The following is a 23,933-nucleotide window of genomic DNA, read 5'->3' as shown; positions in this document are numbered from 1 at the left end:
CAATATACTCGATAATGTCAAATTGCACATCGTTAAAACAACAGTTACGATATTATCGCAGCCCCTTACGTGAGCATCCTGACAATTTACAGGCCTTAACGATTGAACCTGATGATCCTGAACGTTTTGCCACACACTTGTCTCTGCATTTCTTGTGTTTGGCACTCTCCAAAATGGTCGCAATTTCGAGCCTTGCCGATCCGATACCAGTGCAGTTTTTTTTTTTTTTTTATTAAATCAATGTAGAATTTCTATACTTCTGTGTGTTGACCTGATCATCGCTCTTTTGTGTGTTAAACACAATCTTCTAAATAGACAACTTCATTTTAATGAAAAATAACAAATGAAAAAATATATAATCATAATCTATGACAAAAATACTATTATAAACTAGATTATTGGATAATTCAGCAGCAAAAGATACTTTAGAAAAATCATGGGTGCACAATAATTTGATAAAATCTATACATTTAGTGAAACATTTTAGTGAAATTAAGCTGTTCCACACAGAGCGCAATGCGAATCGCCGACGACGGTGCTTTCACATCGAGCGCGAAACGATTGTTCACCTTGTGCTAATTCACGCCTACACGCTAGGTGGCGCCGACCAACAATGTATTCTTCCTCAGATGTGTATCTCGTATATGGATTTAACATCGTCAGCTGCTCAATATACAGCATTAAATTTTGATAAATAAAGTATGGTTCTACACCAGAAACACAAATATCTTTAATACTTACAAGAATATCCTATAATATAATTAGAGGTACAATTAGAATCAAGCTACACTTGAAAATTTATGTAGTCATTAATGTGTTTGTTTATAAGTCACTTTAAACCATCATCGAGTGCTTCTAATTGTTACGGGGCTGACGAGACGTGAGACGTGCGGATCCATATGCAAGCTTTTATTGATAATAGACGTGGTCATAACAGGCAGGGTCGAACAATGGCAGACAGGTATATCATAGGCAATGCAAAGAGTAATCCTAGGGCAAGCGAAGGTCGACGATGGGCGAACAGTATCCAAAGGGGCTAAACAAGAGAGGTAATCCAAAATGTAAGCAATAGTCCAGGCAGGGGAAAACACAATCCGAAATAGGCAAGACTAGGAAAACTAACAGGGCTCTGTAGAGTAGCTAACAACTAGAACAGTGATAAATGCATACAATATTCAGCGATGACAGAGAGGAAGTCCAAGGCTTATAAAGCGTGTCTGAAGGGATCAGCTGTGTAATCAGTGCAATGAGTGATTGGTGACAGCTGTGATCAGTACAATGGATGATGGGAATTGTAGTCTGGTGAAATGCAACAGTGGTGTAGTGCAGTGCCAGAGTCCATGTGATGAGCAGGTGACCTCTGCTGGTGAGTGAACGGAAGTGCATGGACAGGATTCGTGACACTAATAATTTCCGATTGTGATCTATAGTTGATTTTGATTATAATAGGCAGACTCGTTGTATGTCATCAACATCCTTTATTGTTATAAAAATATGAGTTGTATATAAAACACATACAGAAAATATATCGTTATAATCATATGTCTATTTGCTTTCATATGTCATGTGTAGCGGCACAAATGTGCAACCCGTGCGCAGAATGATGCAGCGCATCAACGCGCAGCGATACGCATAGAAATGTTCAAAGCACAAAGAAAAGAGATATTGGTGTGTAAGTGTATTAAATCTGCATGATAGTTTGAGCCTTTTCTTTTAACAGTTTTAAATCTCAGTTTCTGTGCACTCTTGAAGAGAGTTTCATCGTTTTGACTGTAGTAACCGAACGTGACACGCAGTTTGAATGCTGAATGGAGGATGACAGACAGCCGCAGCGCAGAGAAGAGTTTACATGAACTTGAATTTAGTGATTTAAATATTCATCTGTACCTCACACTGAACTATGGAACAGCTTCAGAACACTTGGAATATAGCGCACAAAACTTTATGGTGCTTTATAATGTTTTGTGCCTTTCGTGGGGTTTAAAAATAATAGAATAGTACATGCACAATAACGGATTTGGATCGGTCTCCTCTGACCGATACCCGATCTGGCAGAAAATGCCAGTATCGGAGCCGATACCAATCCTGAGTATCGGATAGATGCATCTCTAGTTGGATTTCACAATTCAGTTACTCATAGCTAGATAGATATCAATTAATAGTCTAATTCCAGAGCCTGTGACAGATTTAGTTTTTCCCCAGTCAGGAGGAATTTTGTTGAAATCGTTGATGTTCATATGGTCTTGTTATGTGAAAAATTACGAGCTGAGCAGAGTACCTTATGATAGTGGTTTTCAATTCTGGACCTGGGGACACACAGCACTGCACATTTTATACATCTCTCTTTACTGACACAAGCTTAGTTTAGTTCATGGAGCTCTTTCCTAAGGAGCTGATTATCTGAATCAAGTGTGTTTAACAAGAGAGACATACAAAGTGTGCAGTGCTATGGGTCCCCAGGACCACAATTGTAAACCACTGCCTTTATGAGCACCTCCCAAGCTCCTAGTCATTTTTAAATGTTTAAAAAATATTGGAGTTGGCTTAAATTTGACCAATGTAAAGACTCTCCCCTATTCCTAAACCATACACAACCACATCACTTTGCTTGTTCTGTCTGGGGGATCTGGGGTCTCATTTAAGAAATTATGTACATTTTAAAGTTACATTCGTCTATCTGGTGCACTTTGAGAGTTCAATATTAAGAGCTCCAATGCATGCTCAGCGTGGAAATTTAACAAAGAAAAAAGTCAATGCAATGACTCAACCCTCTTTTTAGTTACTGTAGACCCTTAAGAGTTTTGTTAATAGCTAGGACACCTAGTAGTAAGATAATTTTCTCTGTGAAAATGGCCCCAGAATCTGCCTTTCCTTGAGAAGCTGGAGAAACACTTAAGATTTCAAAAAGAAGATTCACAGTTTGTAGCCACCATCAAAAAAAGTCTCGAGTGACTTATCCAAATTGTCTATAAAATTATTTGTTTAATTATTTTTATTTGTTTATTTTTGTGTAGATTCAAGGGAAAGATGAAAAATAAGGAAGTCTGGGAACGACTGAAGAAGACCGCAGCGAGGGAAGGAAGTAATCATCACAATGTAAGTCCTTTGAGAATGTGTGTATTGTTTATTACAAGTTGTGTTTTCATTTAAATGTAGCAATGTACACAGCTGGTCAAAAGATTGAAATATATTTTAAAATATAATTTATTTCTGTGATCAAAGCTGGATTTCCAGCATCATTACTCCAGTCTTCAGTGTCACATGATCCTTCAGAAATCAAGAAACATTTATGATTATTTTCAATGTTGAAAACAGTTGTGCTGCCCAATATTTTTGTCTACACCAGTGTTTCCCAACTTTATTTCTGTCGCTGCACAGTTTTGACCTGTAAAAATCCACGACATTATAAAAATAAAAAAATAAAAAAAAAAAACAGAAAGGGGGAAAGGTTTTTTTTTTTCTCAATAATTAAACATTGCGTCATCAGAGTTGGTATTTTGGCTTTATATATGATCAGACACTTGCACTTAATTTCTGAAAATCATACTCAAATGGAGTTAACAAGGTTTTTGACGAGCGATTGACAGATCTGTGTTTTCTCCATCATTAGAACGGCCGCATCTGAGACAGTAAATTAATAGCTTCGCGTTTTCATCAGTTTGCAGGTTATAAAGTTTATTGTAGCTATATGGACACTCAGTTTCTCTTGTTGTTAATGATAACGATGACCAATTGCACTGATTTAAAATAATAACAACGAAATATAATAGAGAAGGAAGTTTTTGATCATCTTCCATGGCACGCCTGACCTGTCACGGCACACTGGTTGGGAAACACTGGTCTACACGACGGTTCAAAAGGTTGGAGTGAATAAGATTTTTTCTTTTTTTCTTTGGGAAGACATTAATAGCAAGGATGCATAAAATTGAATTAAAGTGATAGAAAATACTTTTATTACATTACAAAAGATTTGATTTAATTTTTTTTTACTTTGTTTTTTTTTTTGTTGAATGTTTTGAACTTGTATTCATAAAATAATCATGAAGAAAAATATCACGATTTACACAAATATTAAGTAGCACAACTGTTTCTAGACTACGTTTACATGTGCACAAATAATGTGATTATTTCCAATAATCAGAGTAAGGACTTAATCACATTATGATGTTTACATGTCAAGAGCAAAGCTCTTCACTCTCGTTTACATGCAATTTCCATTATTCGTATTATTTGAGTTGTGGTTATTTTTTTACCGCCATTATTCACATAACATAACCCCACTGCTCAGCACAAATAGGTGTGTTACTGAGTAGGTGTGTTACTGGCCACTGTTTTAATTTGTCTAATGCAAAACACGTTTGTATGTTTGAATTCCATACATTTTCGCCGCCATAGCAAAGTGATGGCAGTGTCACTTCAGCTGGGTTTGTCTGCGCTGGATGAGGGTGAGGAGCAGAGACTGGTGTGCTGACAGAGTTTAGTGATTCGGCTCTCCAGACATGCAAAGCTTTCTTCTCCATCGTTTCTAATCTGGGGTGCGTTTCCCAAAAGCAACTATGGTCACAAGTTCCATAGTTACCAATAGAGTTCAGTGGAACTAACGACCATAGTTAGCTATCGATGCTTTTGGGAAACGCACCCCTGCAGGTGCCTCACGTCATTCATGTACGTCACGAGCACATGCACACTTTGGTCAGAGAGGCAATAATGTGATTAGGTGCATGGAAGTGCACTGATTGATAATAATCAGAAATGTTTCTTAAGCAGCAAATCAGTATATGAGAGTGATCATGTGACACTGAAGACTGGAGTAAAGGCTACTGAAAAATTCAGCTTTGCCTCACAGGAATGAAATACATTTGAAAGTGTATTAGAAAAAGGGTATGAAAACTGTCATTTTAAATTAAAAATATATATATATTTTACAATATTAATGTTTTGTACTGTAAATTTAATCAAATTAATATAGCCTTGGTGAGCAGAAGAGATTTCTTTCGAAAAACATAAAAAAATTTTTAAAAAAAAAGATTACGGATTGGTTGTGTTCATACATTAGCAACATTAACAAGATGATATCCTCCCTTTCAGCTGCCAGAGAAGGATATTGACAGTAGAGGCTCAGGACGGCAAAGAGGAGGAAGAACACCTTTAACATAATTTTCTCATACCTTTGCCATGTGTTATAATAAAAACAATAAACCTTGGAGGAAGACCAAGTGCTGAGGAGGAGCCTTGTTCTACAGCAAAACACTGCATCAACCCTCCATGACAAGATGAAGAGTGAAGAGTCTCCTCCTGTCCTTCCCCTAGAAGAGCCTGTCTTCTGCTGCTGGGGTAAGAACCACACTCTTCCTCTTCTCTCACAGCCGTCCAGCACCTATCTCTGCCTCCTCAGCGCTGTCTGAAAGAGTCTTCTCCACAGTCAGTAATCACAGATCACAGATTCTCCAGAGAAAATCAACACGCTCATTTTCCTAAACAAAAACTGTTTATGTGTTTTGGGGTGGGCCAAATTATACAGGAGTGATGCTAGAAATCTCTATATTGTTCATTTTACATATCTTTACTCTTTATGAATGTTATTTTCTTTTTATTTTCCGAGAAGCTCAAGAACTATGGTTCTTTGGTGATTGTAATATTGTTTAGGTTTATCTTCTGATAGTGAAGCAGTATTAAAGCACATCAGCACCAGATATTTGTAGCAGGTACCTCATACAGGACACTCAGGAAACAATTTAACTTATTTCTGCAAATAAGTAATAATGAAGTATCTACTGAATTGTTTCATATCTTTTTATCATTTCTTTATTTTTTTGCACCAAATTATGGGGAGTTGTATCAATAAGAGTATTGATAATTTTCACTGATAACATCATTATTTAACAATACCCATCCTTCATGAGACAAACGTTTTCAGTTGATTATATTGCGTAATCTATGAATTGATGCGGTCAGTTTTCTGTGCTCATGACTTGGTAACACTTTGCTTGGTTAAAGAACAGTTGTAATGTTCAAAATGTTAAAAAACACTTTGGGTCAACATCTGTTGTGTTAAATGTGCTCTATAAATACAATTTGACTTGTTTTTTTGACATTATACATCAGACAGTGAATCTGATGTTCATGTGATTTGTTGCATTATAGCTAATTATTCTTAATAATATCATTCCAAGAAAAAAAGATGCAACCTCAGAAATAACTGAATTAAAACACATGAAAGATGTAAGAAATACATAAAAATAAACATTTGGGGTCAAACAGTACGTTTTAATAAGATGAAACTATTTTGCTAGAGGCACAAGATCCAGAACTATATTACATTTAATCATTAAGCAGATGCTTTTATTAAAGTGACTTCAAAAATGAAGAACATCACAAGCAATTTATCATCCAAGAAAACAGTATATGCAGTCTGAAAAGACCAAAAATTAAATCATTAAACAATATTCACCAAGACACTTGTTTATACTGTTTCAAAACGTTTGTGTCAATTAAATGTACCACTTAAATGATTAAAACATGTTGATTAAAAAGTGATTAAAATGATTAAAAAGTAATGAATAGTAAGCTAATTCACAATTTTTCTGAATAGATTAAATATATTCTGTAATTTCACAATGGAACTTTATCAAATCATTTTTAAGTGAATTATTTTCATTGATGAATCAGCATCAGTTCTGCTTTTTCTATCTTGTATTGTTTGGATTTGTTGAATTCATTCTTTTTTACTAGTTACAAAACTCATTAACTGGTTAAATTTTTTCCCAGTGAAATCCATCACAAGATCTAAAGCCTTCTTATTTTTCGGCTCTTCTCCAGCTTTTCTCAGATCCTCCAGGTTCCTTATCCATTCATCTTTTCCCTCCTCCTTCAGTCTGGGAATCAAGAAATCCAGATGCTGAAGAGTGGAAGCGCTGTCTGCTTTTAATGCGATCTCAGACAGATTCATGATGGTCATATAAACTTCATGCAGCAAGTCAGACTTTCCTTTTCTATTATTCTCCAGATCGCTGTTCAGTTTTTCTTCTATTTCTTGTTTAATCTCAGACTCTTTCATGTTACTTTCACGTTCCTGTTTGGTATCTTCATATTTATTTGTGTGATTGGTGATTTTAGGTTTTTCACCACTGTTTTTATACTTCTGTTCAAGCTCTTTAAATGTCATATTGACTGTCTTTGTCGTCGTCACATATTTTTTGTTCTCTTTTTTGTGTTTGCGGAAACTACACTTTCCAGAACACACAGTGCATTTGCCGTTTTTCATGACTTCACACAAGTTAACTTTATCGAAAGGCACCCACCAGCAACCATGCTCATTATGACAGGTTTCCTGACAGACAGAGCAGCTGGTTGCCATATTGTTCAATTGCCACAAATACCACCATGACCACACTCTTACAGGACTTATGGGGACTTTTTCTTTGAAAACTATCTCGACTGGAAACAGAAAGTTCTCACACTTCTCAATCTTGTCTCTGTTCTGTCTGAGGGCTTCCTGAATCTGAGTCAGTTCTTTAGTTTTTAACTCCTTCTCAGAGATTCGCTCCATCAGATTAGAGACACAGGCCTCAAGTCGTCTTCGCTCTTTCAGAACATCTAATGTCATCTGAACACTTTTTCTGTTCTTTTCTTCCAGGAGTGTGAAGAATTCAGTCATGCTGTCTTCTCCCATTTCCCAGGCTGATTTCAAAACTCGCACATAACGTTTGTCTCTTTTCTCTTTCTGTCGGTTGTTGAACAAGAAGTAAACATGTTGATTGTCTTCATCTCTTCTGCAGGGTATTTCTGCTTTCTTAATGGCATTGAGAGCGTCTGTTGGAGGTCCTCCGTCTGACTGCGTGAATAGAAACACAATGTTGTTCTCTATATCTCTACCAAACAGAGACAGAACTGAGTGAATTATGTAAAACTCTTTTCCAGAGAGTCGATTCTGAGACGCCTTCATCACAAAACACACTGCATCAATATAATGAATCCCATCCTCATCTGAAAATAATCTGCTCAGATACTCAGCAATCTGTCCATCTTTCTCGTATCCTTCAGTGTCTGCGTATCCTGGAGTGTCAATGATGGTCAGAGATGTTGGGTTTTCTTCAACAAACACCTCATAAACAGTGATCTCTGACGTCTGGGACTGTGATTGATCTTCATGTTTTTCTTCTTCTGTGATTTGATAAAACTCTTGATCCTCAAACTTCACTCCCAGTAAGTGGTTGATCATGGTGTTGATGAGGGTGGTTTTCCCAGCGCCGGTTTCTCCCATCATCAGCATGACTTTGTTCTGCTTGTTTCTGTCTCTTCTTCCATATGTCCATCGTCTGACCTTTCTATCCATCCCATCAAAATATTTTCTTTCTGTGTTCAGTTGGTAAAGTGCTGGAGGACCTGCTTTTGTTAGAGTGGCATCATAACGTGATCTGCTAAAGAGAAAATTGATTTAGCATCAACATTATTATTTCAATCAGCTATTTATTAGCATATACAGTGCCTATTTGAGGGCAGTTGTTTATGACTTTTAATGGTATTTTTTTCAACAGCTTTTCAAATGAATAAATCAGTACATATTAAGCAAGGTTTGAAATTAGCTTTTTCACTTAGCCATAAGCCAAGAAGGTTATGGGCCAGAGTGGGGTAACTATGATGTCACTTTGTAGGGGAAAACCCGGAAGCGAGTGCGTTTTATTTTATCACGTCCGCTTCCATCGTCCCAGAGTCGATGGGTTTTTTGAATGGGATTTTGGTTAAATCTCTTATATAAGGTCCGTGGTTCACACAAGCTCAAGATACTTTCACGTTTTATTCTACGACATAAAACACACCAGTTACACCACTCCTGATTTTTTAAACTGTTATGTTTCTTAAAAAGACGGTTGCTAACAAGTTGCTAAATGGGACTACAGACGCTGTCGGAGACATTCAACGTCATCACGCCGAACAGTTTATCAATTTACAGTATTTTCCAATTAATTGTAGAATAACCAATGAATAATTTCCCGCATTTTATATTGTTGTTCGACAATGTTTTTTTTGCTTTGCCCCGAAATGCGACATGTCTTCGGATGGAAGAAGCTCGTTTTATCGCTTTCCTACTGATGGAGACTCTGGGTTCAGACCGTAAGGTAAACTCATATTACGATTAATCCATGTAAACACCACATTACCAGCTTTACGTGGTGAAAGTGAAACTTTAATGATGCATAGTGCTTAAAGCCACGTTAAAATTAAATGTTTACGGCCACATGAAGCTGTTAGAAAGCATATAGATTGAGGATTTCCTAGAAGCAAGGATAAAATAACATTTTGTGTACCAATCCTAACAAAATGAGAGCTGAAATGTGGTACTTTGTTCACTAAAATATGTTTAATATTAACATATCCAAAAATTCACTCACTCTACTGTTTAAAAAGTTAAAAGATTAAATGCAAGGTGATACGTTTTAATTCATATTAATCAAGGATTTATTGACTTTTAATGCACCTTATTTTGAAATGTACAGAAATACATGCTTTAAATGTCCTTTAGTTAAGATTATTTCATTTATTCACTATACTATTTATTGCTAATTTCTCATTTCAGTTTTAGTTTGGCTCTAGTTTTGTATTTATTCTAGTTTATATGAAAAGGTTCATGTAGCTAGGGATGCAACGATTATAGATTTTGTTGGTACGATTATAGTCTGAGGAATAATCACGGTTACACGATTATTACGATTATTATGCATGTATTGATTTCACAACATAAAATCACATAAACACTCTTTAGATATTAAAGTGTTGTTGATTGCTGAATTTTGAAACAGAAATAACACCGTAAACAATAATACAGCACAAAAAAAAAGTACATCTCTCCTATTGGAATTAAAAAACGTGACCTCTGCTCTGTAAACATCCATGTCAGTATTTCCCTTTTGAAAATAACGAATGGAGATAGATCACAAATGTATTTGGTGTTTTCATTTTGTATATTCTTTCTACATTTCTTTTGGACCTGAGGTACAGAACTTGGAAAGATGGTGAAAAATAAATTGACTTATGAATAATACTATAACAGGGATGATAAATCTAAATATAAAATGATGATAAAATATAAGACTAATATTAACTTTATCCCACAGAGGGCACTGTTACTAATGAGGGGAATAAACTAAACTATTATTGTAATCAACTGTCATCCATACTTATTCATTTTAATAATATTTATTCATCTGATTTTACATATGGCCTGAGAAAATATCTATTATTTTGGTTTGTGAGATCGAGATCGAGCTGCCCACACAAACATTTAGGAGGACAGAAACATGTTGTCAACGCTGCCCAGCGACTTTCATTAATAAAATAGCTTATAGAGACTGGATCGCTACATTATATTAATCAGCAAAGAGGGGGTAAAATGACTGTTTAAATAACTAAACTCAAATCTTCATTGCTTAAAGTGACGCGCAGATGCAGGTAGGCTAATTCACACACACGCTCGCTCGCTCGCTCTCGCTCTCTCTCTCTCTCTCTCTCACCGCACTATTTCATTTCTGAAGCGGGCAGAATGTTAGAGCTAACGAACATCGCGTCAGGTGGTCCTTGCCTTCACGTCGTGCATTAAAATCGTTTATTGCACAGCGAGAACAGGTTGGCAAGCTCTTTAGCAATTTTTATGGCACTATTTAAATGACGCCCTGGTCATTCTTGGTGTACCCGAAATGGTACCACACTATCGACTTCAGTCATTTCTCTGGTGGAAATAAAGGATCGCTGTTTGGTTCCTCTGTCATAGTTAATCTAGTAGCCTCCATATGTCTCTGATAAGCACAACATTTTAAGCTGGTGCACCACTAGTGTAACTTTGTTTTCGTTTTGCGCAAGTTTCAACAGTTCCATTCCGTGCAACAGAAACACTCGGTGTAGCAGAGCATTTACAATTAATTAACCGTGACGTTTTAAAGCGCGGTTAATCGTAAAACCGGTTAATCGCTGCATCCCTACATGTAGCGTGGATTAAAATTCATATACAGAGTAAATCTTTTTCACTGAACATGTTAAAAATAAGTTTGAGAAAGTTGTCGGGAGCGCGGCGGTGGTGACGCTGAAGGCGAGCAACCGTGGTGGTGTAGTTCATTTATAGCCTAAGTTTAGCTTTTTAATTCAGGCACTTTTATTTCGGCTTCAAAATTCATCAAAGTTATATTATTTTGTGAAGATTATCTTGATGGACAAAACGTGTAAGTTTCATGAACTTTGATTGAACACAGATCTCATTTTGTGCGATAATCCAAAGCCTATGAAAAAATCCCATTGGCCTTTTGTCGAGGGAACCAGTTTCATGCTAACAGCCGATCCGCCTACAAAGTGACGTGATAGTTCCCCCTCTCTATTAAGAACTTCTACGAGTCAAAAAACAACAACAACAAAAAAACAAGAATATCAAAATATCACAGCTTGAATTTATATATATTTAAGCATATTTATTCTTAAATCTGATTCTGAAACATTGAATGGCTTTCAGTTTTACAACAGTCAGTTATAGTTTGTGGATACCATTAAAATAAAATAGAGATAAATAACAAAATGTTCTGTGACTTAACTTATAAAACACCATTTATTTTGTTTGTGATTTCCAAATATAGTTTGATCCTAAATGTGTGTTTAATGGCAACATGTTGAAGACTAGTGGACAGTAGAGGTCTTCACGGGTCCAAAAATTCGTGCTGCACGGAACCGACTCGGACCCGTATTTTATTTGAAAGTGGGGACTGAACCCGTGCAGACCCGAGAAATGCCTTAAATGTACTGCCCGGACCCGACCATTATTCGAAAGTTGGACCCGAACCCGACTGGGAAGACACAGACCCGACTGCAGCCGTCCCGATCGGCACATAATGCACAGCAAATGCTATTAAAGGAACACTCCACTTTTTTTGGAAATAGGCTCATTCTCCAACTCCCCAGAGTTAATAAGTTGAGTTTACCGTTTTGAATCCATTCAGCTGATCTCTGGATCTGGCGATAGCACTTTTAGCATAACAGCATAGATCATTGAATCCGATTAGACCACTAGCATCGGCGTTCAAAAATGACCAAAGAGTTTCAATATTTGTCCTATTTAAAACTTGACTCCTCTGTGGTTATATAGGTGTACTAAGACCGGCGGAAAATGAAAAGTTGCGATTTTCTAGGCCGATTTGGCTAGAACTATACTCTCATTCGGCGTAATAATCAAGGAACTTTGCTGCCGTGCCGTAGCCGCAGCAGGTGCAGTGATATTACACAGCGCCTGAAAGTAGTCTCCAGCTGGGTACCTGGTTATAATATAGCTGGGGACTGCTTTCAGGCACTACGTAATATCACTGCGCCATGCGGCAGCACGGTTCCTGATTATTACGCCGGAATGAGTATAGTTCTTAATCATATCGGCCTGAAAATCGCAACTTTTCATTTTCGCCGATCTTGCGCTGAAGAAGTCAAGTTTTAAATAGGACAAATATCGAAACTCTTTGGTCATTTTGACCTGGCGAGTGTGTCGGATTCAATGATCTATGCTGCTAAAAGTGCTATCGCCAGACCGAGATCGGCTGAATGGATTCCAAAACGGTAAAACTCAACTTATTAACTCTGGGGAGTTGGAGAATGAGCCTATTTCAAAAAGTGGAGTGTTCACTAATAAATAAACAAGTTGAAAAAAAAAAAAAAAAAAACGAGCACAAAAAAAATAACTGTTACTCTTTTTGCTACTGTTAGTAGCCCTCTTCCTGACTGCGATGCATACAATCCTCCCAGGCAATAAATTTCCATCCATGTTAGGCTGTCTCTTTTGCCGACTGAAAAAGCCTTTCTTAATCCACTCATTATTCCAGCTTCAAAAGCCTACTTGCTGTCACGGAGACGGATGACTAATGCAACTTCGCAGTTTTTTTTTTTCATCTCGACTTCGACTGTTGCGTTTACCAAATAATGATACTTTTTGTTGGTTGTGATAGTGGTAATGAAAATCATGCCATAAAATATCAAGCCATGATTGCAAAATGATATCCAAGCACACAATTTCATGACAGTAAAATTCCAATGGGCTTTGCATCAGTATATGGCAAATGAAAAGCCTCAATGAAAGGCATGTGTCTACTGGAGCATTACCCAGCAAACACAGAACGTTCCCCTAAAGCCCAGCTCACACTATAGGATTTTTAGCCCGATATCCCCCTCCCAAGAATCGGAGCAAAAATCTTGTCGAGCACCTCGATCGGTCCCGATTTTCGGCGTGGATTATCTGGTAATGTGAGGTGTTTAAAGATCAAATCTTGCACCTCCCGATCTGCTCGCACACAAATCGGGGCCGCCCCGATCATATCAAATATGTTTGATATTTAGGATTTTAAATCAGGATGATGATGGCTATGATTACATCAGTACTTTCACAATAGCCAATGCGTGCCTGCAAAACAGCTGCTGTACGACTCCAATGGGCATTGGAGACGGAGGAAACTGCTTATTGACATTTTGTAGCAGGAGCGGATTGGGGCTAAAAAGTGGCCCTGGACTTTCAGGCACAGAGCAGCCCACCACACCCGATCCCGAACACACCACACCATAAACCCACAAGCTCATTATGCACAGAGCAATTTTTAACTCCACTTACTAACATAAAAATATAACACAATACAGAAATAAAAATTATACATTATATACAGGTGCTGGTCATATAATTAGAATATCATCAAAAAGTTGATTTATTTCACTAATTCCATTCAAAAAGTGAAACTTGTATATTATATTCATTCATTACACACAGACTGATATATTTCAAATGTTTATTTCTTTTAATTTTGATGATTAGAGCTTACAGTTCATGAAAGTCAAAAATCAGTATCTCAAAATATTAGAATATTTACAATTGAGTTTGAATAAACGACCATCCCTACAGTATAAATTCTGGGTATCTCTTGTTCTTTGAAACCACAATAATGGAGAAGACTGCTGACTTGGCAATGATCCAGAAGACGAACATTGACACCCTCCACAAAGAGGGTAAGTCACAGAGGGTCATTACTGAAAGGTGTGGCTGTTTACAGAGTGCTGTATCAAAGCATATTAAATGCAAAGTTGACTGGAAGGAAGAATTTGGGTAGGAAAAGGTGCACAAGCAACAGGGATGACCGCAAGCTTGAGAATACAGTCAAGCAAAGCCGATTCAAACACTTGGGAGAGCTTCACAAGGAGAGAACTGAAGCTGGAGTCAGTGCATCAAGAGTCACCACGCTCAGACGTCTTCAGGAAAAGGGCTGCCAAGCCACTTCTGAACCAGAGACAACGTCAGAAGCATCTTAACTGGGCTGTGGAGAAAAGAACTGGACTGTTGCTCAGTGGTCCAAAGTCCTCTTTTCAGATGAAAGTAAATTTTACATTTCATTTGGAAATCAAGGTCCCAGAGTCTGGAGGAAGAGTGGAGAGGCACAGAATCCATGTTGCTTGAAGTCCAGTGTGAAGTTTCCACAGTCTGTGATGATTTGGGCTGCCATGTCATCTGCTGGTGTTGGTCCTCTGTGTTTTCTGATGTCCACCAGTCAACGCAGCCATCTACCAGGAAATTTTAGAGCACTTCATGCTTCCTTCTGTTGACAAGCTTTATGGAGATGCTGATTTCATTTTCCAGCAGGACTTGGCACCTGCCCACACTGCCAAAGGTACCAAAAGGTACTTGATTGGCCAGAAAACTCGCTTGACCTGAACCCCATAGAGAATCTATGGGGTATTGTGAAGAGGAAGATGAGAGACACCAGACCCAACAATGCAGATGAGCTGAAGGCCACTATCAGAGCAACCTGGGCTCTCATAACACCTGAGCAGTGCCACAGACTGATCGACTCCATGCCACGCCGCATTGCTGCAGTAATTCAGGCAAAAGGAGCCCCAACTAAGTATTGAGTGCTGTACATGCTCATACTTTTCATGTTCATGCTTTTCAATTGGCCAAGATTTCTAAAAATCCTTTCTTTGTATTGGTCTTAAGTAATATTCTAAGTAATATTTGGGATTTTCCTTAGTTATCAGTTATAATCATCAAAATTAAAAGAAATAAACATTTGAAATATATCAGTCTGTGTGTAATGAATGAATATAATATACAAGTTTCACTTTTTGAATGGAATTAGTGAAATAAATCAACTTTTTGATGATATTCTAATTATATGACCAGCACCTGTATATATATATATATATATATATATATATACATATATGAAATGTAATTTTTTATTGAAGTTCTTATTAAGATTTGAGTTTTGATTCCAGTTTGGTTATTTTTTGGAGAAGCAAGAAATAACGTTCTAGGAACGTTATTTTTATAGGTTTTATTTTTTGCAACCATAAAATAATGGTCCCAGAACTGTCACGGTGCACACAGCAGGGAGGAACGAGAAAACGAGGATAACTCAAAATACAGCCTTTAATAAATCCAAACAAGGCAAGGCAGAGCAAGACAAGGCAAGGTTGACACAGACAGGAACACAAAGGAATAACGAGTAGTCCAGACAGACACTAACTGAACAGACAGGACTATAAATACACAGGATAATCATAGATAATTGACAAACACAGCTGGACATAATTAACTAATAATCACACTAGACGAGGACAGGAAACTAACCAAATATGGACACAAGAGGCAGGAACACAAGACACACACGACAGAGGACTGACAAGAACGTTGCAGTGTGGTTATTTTCAAAATAACCTAAAAATAACTTATACAGAATGTTTCCTAATGGTTATTCTTAGGTTATTTTTATAACCCTGTAAACTTTCCAATGAAAACGTTGCAGATGTTTTTGTGTAATGACCTATATACAGCCCTGAAATTCGTTTAATACAGCATTTACTAAAATACAGACACTGGATCAATCAAAATGCGTTTTAAAATTATAATATTAAGCCAGAGTTAAGCATGGAGGGATAACAGAAATCATAAATTTGTGGGTTTGTTTCATTTTCATTTACCTGCATTTAAAAGTAAATTTCCTTTTTTATGTCAACCTCTGTATTATTATTGCTGAATGTAATACTTGCAATACCTTATGCCTCTGAAACAACTTACAATACATTACGCCTATTGAATAGACTAACTAGCTTGTAGTATCTTTGGAATAAAGAGCTTTTAGAATGTTACAAACCTATAGAAATGAAACAAGTGAATTACCAAAAAAAAAACAACAACAAAAAAATGAACACCCCTACCCACCCCCACAAAAGCAAGATGGTAGTGATCTCACACAGCGCTGGCGGTGTGTGCACACATCTACGTGTAGCCATTCATCCACATTTGAACCAAGTGAACAGTTGAACTGCTGTAAATACTGAAAAAAACTTGCCATACAACCCAGCAACACAACTGTATAAACAGCTATAACTGTATAGCTGTATAACTTTACAACAGCAACACTGCTTTAACAAAAAAACAAAACAGCAAGATTTATTTGACATCAAAACAAAAAATTCAAGAATGCTCTCTAATTGCTCTTATGGTACTTTGATGTCATACACAGAACAGTCTGTGCAGTGCTGCTTCAAGTCGAACACCTACTGTGTTTTGTTAGATGACACACAACAGTTCTTCTGTGGCTTTATAGGTAATATTTTCGTTTACAAAATTTTGCAAAATCAGATAATATTGTGTCTAAAATATATCACAATATTAACTTCTTATTATTGAATTGTTGTAAATAAATATCACATTTGCAGCTGGTCAGCATAAAAAAAAATGCTGGGAAATCGCTTCACGTAACCCTAGAAGAGTGATTACTGATAGACTGTCTGAAAAAGTAGTAAAATGTAGTAAAGTTAAAGTCATATGTTTCCAGAAAAAATAACACTCAAGTACAGATACTCAAAAAGTGTACTTAAGTGCAGTAATCAAGTAAATGTACTTCGTTACTGTCCACCTCTGCTTAAAGTTAATATAGTTATGAGAGTAAAAATGATTTCGGGGGATTTGACATGCCTAACTGAAGAGAACATTAATCGAGAAGCTTTTGTTTACAGATCAAAATAGGAATGTCCCGCGGTACAAACTGTTCTTCAGTGGTAAGAAATTAATGTACTGATATCCTACTTTAAGTCAAGTAATTGTTTAATATTGTTTTTTATATCTGTGAATAAATGTCATATTTTATAAACCATAAATTGTGTTGAAGTCAGTTTTATTTGGTGCTGAAGAAATTTAAAATCTGGGTACCCTGTAATCTTACGTATTAATGGACAAATGTCATCTTATTTAATCTTATGATGGTTGATGTGGTCATATTATTTATGTTAATTAAACAATAGATAAAAGCAAGATATGGTTTTTATAGTATTGATTAAGCATCTATACAGATCATTTCCATGCCACTGATACTACACTGGGTCACGAGTGCTGCATTACTGACATACAGTGAGGTAATCATATTGAAGTAAAGAGGTTAGGGGAACGTTAAAATAACGTTGCTATTAAAAAATAAAAAAAACTCTCCGGTTACTGACGTAACCTCGGTTCCCTGAAATAATGGAATGAGCGTAGTGTATGGGAAACCCCTGTTTACTCTAATACTGAAGCCTGATTTGTTCACATTTGTGTAGCTGCACAAACCAATGGCATTTAGCCTGCCAGAATGGTCGGAGCCGACCGCTATATACAGTAAGTCGGCTCGGAGCGCCATTTCATCAGAATCATTCGACTGAAGCGACAGCCATCGATTCACGTGCAGCTTATAGCACAACTAGTGACACAACCCTTGTTCCCTTATCTCAGGGAACCGAGGTTACGTCAGTCCCTTTTGAACGTTCTCTCACGTTGTGTATAGGGAACGCATCCAATCACGCTGTGCTATGAGCAGATTCAGAACGACCTGCTCTGCGAGCCCAGTCTAGGAGCACTTAAGATAAGGGCCCCTAAAGAACATCCCAAGCCACAGCTGAGGACTATAGATATAACCATTTCCACCCTTGGGGAGAAATAGGCAATTTAAATAGACAAAATCCATGCCTGTCTAAAATCTGGCAAATGAGGACAGCGACCACCAGCCGGCGGCCGCACACATGTCACTTATAGAAATTCCGCTGGACCACGCCCAGGAGGAGGCCATTTCCTCTGGTGGAGTGGGCTCTCACACCCATAGGGCATTGCAAACCCTCTGAGGCATAAGCCAGGGCTATGGCATCTACTATTCAGCGAGAAAGTCTCTGCTTTGTAGCTGGCAGCCCTTTAGAGCAGCCTCCAAAGCAAACATAGAGCTGCTCTGATTTTCTGAATAGACTAGAGCGCTCGAAGTACACTCTAAGAGCCTTGACTGGGCAGAGTAAATTAGAATCCTGAGAATCCTGCTCACCGTCTGCAGCGGGGAGTGCCAGGAGGGTGAAAACCTGGCCTCTTTGCCTAAGGACAACTTTACAGTCATTAGGTCCAAACTCAAGACAGGACGCACTGACTGAGAGTGCCTGCAAGTCACCCACTCACTTAACTGACACTAATGCCAATAGCAGGGCGGGAGGGAGGGACAAGTCCCAAGTCGGCACAGTTTGAGGGCGAGGAGGATTCAATCTCCGGGCGCCCTTCAAGAACTGGTCTTCTTAATGATCTTATCTTAATGATCAGATCATGTCTGCCGATCGATTGGCCAGCTTTGAGGGAATGATTCGCTGTGATAACTGGCACATAAACTTTGAGTGTTGAAGGGGCGTGCCCGTTAACCAACAACTCTTGTAAAAAGGTTAGCATGTGGGACACGTCACGTGAGATAGGGTCCAGGCTTCGTGCGGAACACCAGTCATGAAAGACTGACCATTTAAGGGTGTAAAGACGTCTTGTAGATGGTGCTCTAGCCTATAAAATGGTGCTGCTCACTTTCACTGGGAGCTGCAAATGCTCCCATTGAGGCTCAAAACATGAAGGCTACACAGCTCCGACTGGGGATGCCAAATCATGCCCTTCGCCTGTGAGAGAAGGTCGTTCCTCAATGCTATCGGCCATGGGGCTGCTGTTGACTGCTGTACCAGCTCGGGGAACCACACCTGATGGCGAATGCTCATTTCTCCTGGTGGCCCCGCTCTGGAGGAATGAGCAATAGCCTTCCCTGACCTGTGGCAGTGACAGTTGTCTTCTGTCACTTAGCTCTCGCTGAGTTGTTCTGTGCCCAAAATAGGAGGCGTCAAGCCACCCTGTAAAGGGGGCGTGACCTGAAGCCGCCTTGGTGATTGATATACGCTACCACCGTCATGTTGTCTGACCGGACCAGGACAAGGTGTCCTTCCAAAGCTGACAGAAAGGTTTTCAGGGCCAAGAATACTGCCATCAGTTCGAGGCAGTTGATATGCAGGCATTGCTCGTGGGTCGACCAGGAGCCGAACGCCAGATTGCCCTCTAACAGAGCGCCCCAACCTGAGTTGGAGGCGTCTGTTGTCACTATCTTCCTCCTGGAGGTCAGTCCCAACTGTACACCTGATTGAAACAGGCGAGGAGTTGTCCAGGGGGCCACAGCTTTGATACAGCGGTGGGTTACCCTGATAGGAAACTGGCCCAGGCTTCAAGCATGGGATGGGACATGGGCTTTAAGCCAAAACTGAAGAGGCCGCATATGCAGCAGGCCTAGAGGAATCACAGAGGAGGTGGCCGTCATGAGGCCAAGCAGCCTCTGGAAAACCTTGAGGGGACATGAAGTCCCTGGTTTCAAAGATGCCGCCAGTCGCTGAATAGTCAGGGACCGCTCTGGCGTAATCCATACCCACATCAGTCTATTGTAACGGTGGTTTACCCAAAAGTTTAATTGTTCAGTTGGGCGCCAGACAGTTTCTGATAACCACCCTTACGGGAAACTGCAGAGGAATGTTCAACAACACAATACTGGTTCTAGATTATTACAACAAATTCAGTCATATCTTACACCAGCAAAAACAAAATTATTTAAATCACTCAGGGTCCCGCAATAAGTCCTTAGAAATGAGCAAATAAACAAATCAATGCTTTTACAACCGGAATTACCAGCGTGTTTACACACAGACCGTCAAGAGCAGGACTTTCAAAAAGACAACAATAACAAAAAAAAAGTCCAAAATATGTATAAATATATAATGAAAACTAAAGTAAATTAAACAATATTTTATCAGAGAATGGGCCTATTAATCGGGTTTCTGAAGGGAGAGTGTGGCGGTTGATGTCTGAGGAAAGAGTTAATGCACGCATTTAAAGTCAGGAAGAGTGGAGAGCATGGGGAAAGACTAAATTCTTCTTTTACCTTTCGTTGTACACACGTTGAGAAGGAGTCAGAGTCACAGACGGGATTAACAACTCACAGGTTCAAACTTGCGATTCTCTGTGTCCACTAACGCCTAGTTTTCACAAATTGTTCAGGCTTTTCGCAGGCGTCGTCAAGGTTTCAACTCGTTCACTTGCTCTTAATCCTGGCGCATACATGCGTCATTATTCCACAAAGCAGACATCCAGACTTTGTCCATATGAAATAATAATCCAAAAGAGCGTCTTCACGACTCGCTGAAACAACGGCCTCCTTTTCCCTCTGACTTCCCAGACGCTGATTCAGAATCCCCAAACCAGGCTCTCACTTCTGCTTCACTCCTCTTTCCTATCTTCCTCTTCCTTTTCTCCGTAACACACCTGAACCCCGCCTCTTTCGTTTCCATATTTAGTTTTCCGTTCATAATTTCCCTTTTGTTTTATTTAATTTAATATTTAATTAAACATTGTAGCAGGCTGCTACACTATGATCGTCCCCAGACAGACAACTTACTGTTTAGGTGACAACTGGCCCTTGAGCAGGTTGATTCTCTACCCGAGGCGCTCTAGGTGGCTGAGCAACAGTATCCTGTGAGCGGCTAACTCCCATTCTGATCTGGCCAGAACCAGTCAATTATCAAGGTAGTTCAAAATGCGGATTCTATGCATTTCATAAAAGTGCGAGGGGCCAGAGTCTTTCCAAACGGTAGGACTGCATATTGATAGGCCACTCCCTCGAACGCGAATCTCAAGAACGGTCTGTGGCGGGGGGCTATGTAAATGTGAAAGTATGCATCTTTCAGATCCATGGTCAGAAACCAGTCCTCGGGGCAAACCTGCGTGAGGATCTGTTTCAAAGTTAACATCTTGAGCGGCCGTCTCATAAGAGAGTGATTCAGATGTCTGAGATCTAGAATAGGTCTGAGCCTGCCATCTTTCTTGGGTATGATGAAGTAGCAGCTGAAGAAGCCTGACTCGCTGTTCATAGAGATACCGTTTCCACGGCACCCTTTGCAAGCAGTGTTTGTACTTCAGACTGGAGAACACGAGCTTCTCCGTCCTGTACCGAAGTCTGAATAATGCTTCTGAAACAAGGCGGCCTGCGTGTGAACAACCTCATTTTATTGTGCTTAGAATCTAGCTTGACACATCCGGAATGGCTGCCCAGTCCTTGAACCGGGGGTTCTATTTTTGTGAATGAGAGTTCGTATGGAGCGAATTTTGAGACAAAATTATACAAACAAATACAGTGTTTTGCAAATAAACACAATCTGCTTTGCAAAGAAAAACTCGACTTTCAAACAAACGCAAAGTGATTTGCAAATACAAAACTATTTGAGAGAAAATGCAGAGGTATGGACAAATATATGTATTGTGTCTTACAACTGTGAGACTCATTTGCCTTTTCATGAGGAAACTTGGCTTGATTTTCTCACAAATGCGTGCAGGCAGATTTTCTCACACGTGCAATAGAGCAACTTTCTTTTCCAAAAACAGCAGATGGCGCTGTCGGTCAACTTACGCTAGTCTCCCGAGACCCGAAACACCTCTTTACCTTTTCAGACCAGTATGAGTGAGGAACAGGTGAGTTTCTGTCTTACTATCTCTATAATTAACCATTTAGATGTTTTCACAAAGCGACCCTACTACAGTGTCAGTGAAATTCACAACAAGTGCTGTAAAGTTGTTAACATGATTGATTAGTTTAAAAATCAGGAGTGACATGCTAAACATTTAACTAGGCAGTCTTTCCCTATAAAAACTGATCCATTCTCCGTACTTCTTATCCTCTGTTGGATCGCAGGATATATACTGATGCAATTGTTCAACATTCAAAACAATGCAGGGGTATAACAATATATCATATTGTGTCACAATATATTGTAATACTAAAATGCAGATGTATTATGGATAGCGACACTATTGTGTACCAAAAATGAAAACTTAGACAATTTAATGTAATATCAGATATAGTAGTATCACCCAAGAGGTCATTAATTATTAACTAAAAAAAATGAAAACAAATCACATTATTTAGTACAATATCTAAAACTTTTTAAATGATGTAACACTGTGCAATCATTTGTGTCTAAAATAATTACGTATTTTTTAGCTAAGCAAAATGATGAATATTTCTCTTCTGGTGTCACTTTTGTCCTGTGAATTGGGGAGAAGGATCAAGTTCACACTGATATAATACTAAATTCAGCATTTTAATAAACAGTGGTTTAATAAACAGCGTGCTACACGGGTGAAGACACACTCTGGACAGCGAGGACTCTTCTCGGAGTGACTCAGATGACGAACGTTTGCATTTTAAAGAGCCACTAATATAATTCCTGACAGTAGCCTTTTATTCTTAACTTCATGAGTTCAAATGTTGCTCATAAAAAGCTACATAATTTTAGTTGGATTTTTCCAAACAGGCTATTGTCAGACTAAATCTGCTGGTATATTGGTTGAAATATGAAATATCTCCTTACAGGCCACTTTTAGTTTTAAATGTTGTACAAGGCATGTATATTACTATGCTATATATAAACATAAATATGATAATAAACTATGATATCCCTTATGAAAATTAAAGTTAGTTTCACTATAGTAAAAGTGTGGTAACACTTTTTTTTGCAGGTTACCATTTCTATAGCGGCAGCTTTACTACAAATACCATGGTATTTATTTAGTAAAACCATGGTTCATTTTCATAAGGGATATTAATGTTTAGATTATATTTTGGTACATTTATATAGCTGAATCACAATAAAGCTCACCTGAACTTAAACTAGTTTGATTATAGTAGCCTATTTGTATAATTAGTTTAGCCTACTCCTTTCAGTAGGTTGTCTATGTGTAGTTTTATACTTGTTTAAACTTTTACTGCAGAGGTAGCCTACAACATTTCTCTCCACTGTAGGCTGTCTCAACATATAGGCTATAGCAGAATGACAATAAATCTTACTTAACGTAAAAAATAAAATTCAAAACGCTTTCATTTTTGGTACAAAATATTGTCATTATCCACAATATATTTGCATTTTAGTATTACAATATATTGTGACACGATATATTGTTATACCCCTGCATTGTTTTGAATGTTGAACAGTTTCATCAATATATATCCTGCGATCCAACAGAGGATAAGAGGTATTTTTACATCTGCGTACCTCTGCATTTTCTCTCAAATAGAGTTTTGTATTTGCAAATCACTTTGAGTTTGTTTGAAAGTCGAGTTTTTCTTTGCAAAGCAGATTGTGTTTATTTGCAAAACACTGGATTTGTTTGTATAATTTTGTCTCAAAACTTGCTCCATAAGTTCGCCGTAAGTGGGCGGTGAACTTGAGTTCGCTGTTAGCATGGGAAGAGGAAAATTGCTCTTTTGAGTATGTGGGTCCGCTATCACAGCGGTAAAACATTTGGGTACGCGCTGTACCTGCAGGACGTGACCGCTAGAAATAAGTCTCCATCGCTCAGAGGTGCTCGGAGGAGTGGAGGATGAATGCGAGCTGTCTTTGAGGGCGTTCCGGCCGAGGTGAGAACTGACCCTCTACTCTTCCTTTCTGTGAGCTGATCAGGATGGCTTCGGAGGCTCAGGGTCCAGCACTACTCGAAGGCTGGGGACCTTCATGCTTCAGGTGTGGAAACCGCTTTGCCGTCCGGCGCCGGCTTCGCAGTCTGAGTGGAGGGG

The 23,933-nt window shown here is 38.5% G+C and overlaps 2 protein-coding genes across 11 annotated transcripts in view; one reads left to right on the top strand and one right to left on the bottom strand.

Moving 5' to 3' along the window:
* LOC131536648 (interferon-inducible GTPase 5-like) overlaps nt 1–23,933 on the top strand; it is a 128,916-nt gene that overhangs the window by 2,813 nt on the left and 102,170 nt on the right. For all 9 annotated transcript variants that reach the window (XM_058769690.1, XM_058769693.1, XM_058769696.1 and 6 more), the window contains 2 exons: nt 3,015–3,096; nt 5,089–5,334. The gene's annotated coding sequence lies outside the window, so the exon portion shown is untranslated. The remainder of the gene's footprint in view (nt 1–3,014; nt 3,097–5,088; nt 5,335–23,933) is intronic.
* The window catches only part of LOC131536644 (uncharacterized), a 29,166-nt gene continuing 10,560 nt past the window's right edge, over nt 5,328–23,933 (bottom strand). For both annotated transcript variants that reach the window (XM_058769680.1, XM_058769681.1), the window contains one exon: nt 5,328–8,420. In XM_058769680.1, coding sequence (XP_058625663.1) covers nt 6,716–8,420 — 1,705 coding nt within the window. In that variant the 3' untranslated portion in view covers nt 5,328–6,715. The remainder of the gene's footprint in view (nt 8,421–23,933) is intronic.

This window comes from Onychostoma macrolepis, chromosome 03, assembly GCF_012432095.1.
Source record: "Onychostoma macrolepis isolate SWU-2019 chromosome 03, ASM1243209v1, whole genome shotgun sequence".
Lineage (NCBI taxonomy): Eukaryota > Metazoa > Chordata > Actinopteri > Cypriniformes > Cyprinidae > Onychostoma > Onychostoma macrolepis.
The sequence above is the reverse complement of the archived record's forward strand: the minus strand, read 5'-3'. Positions and strand labels throughout refer to the sequence as shown.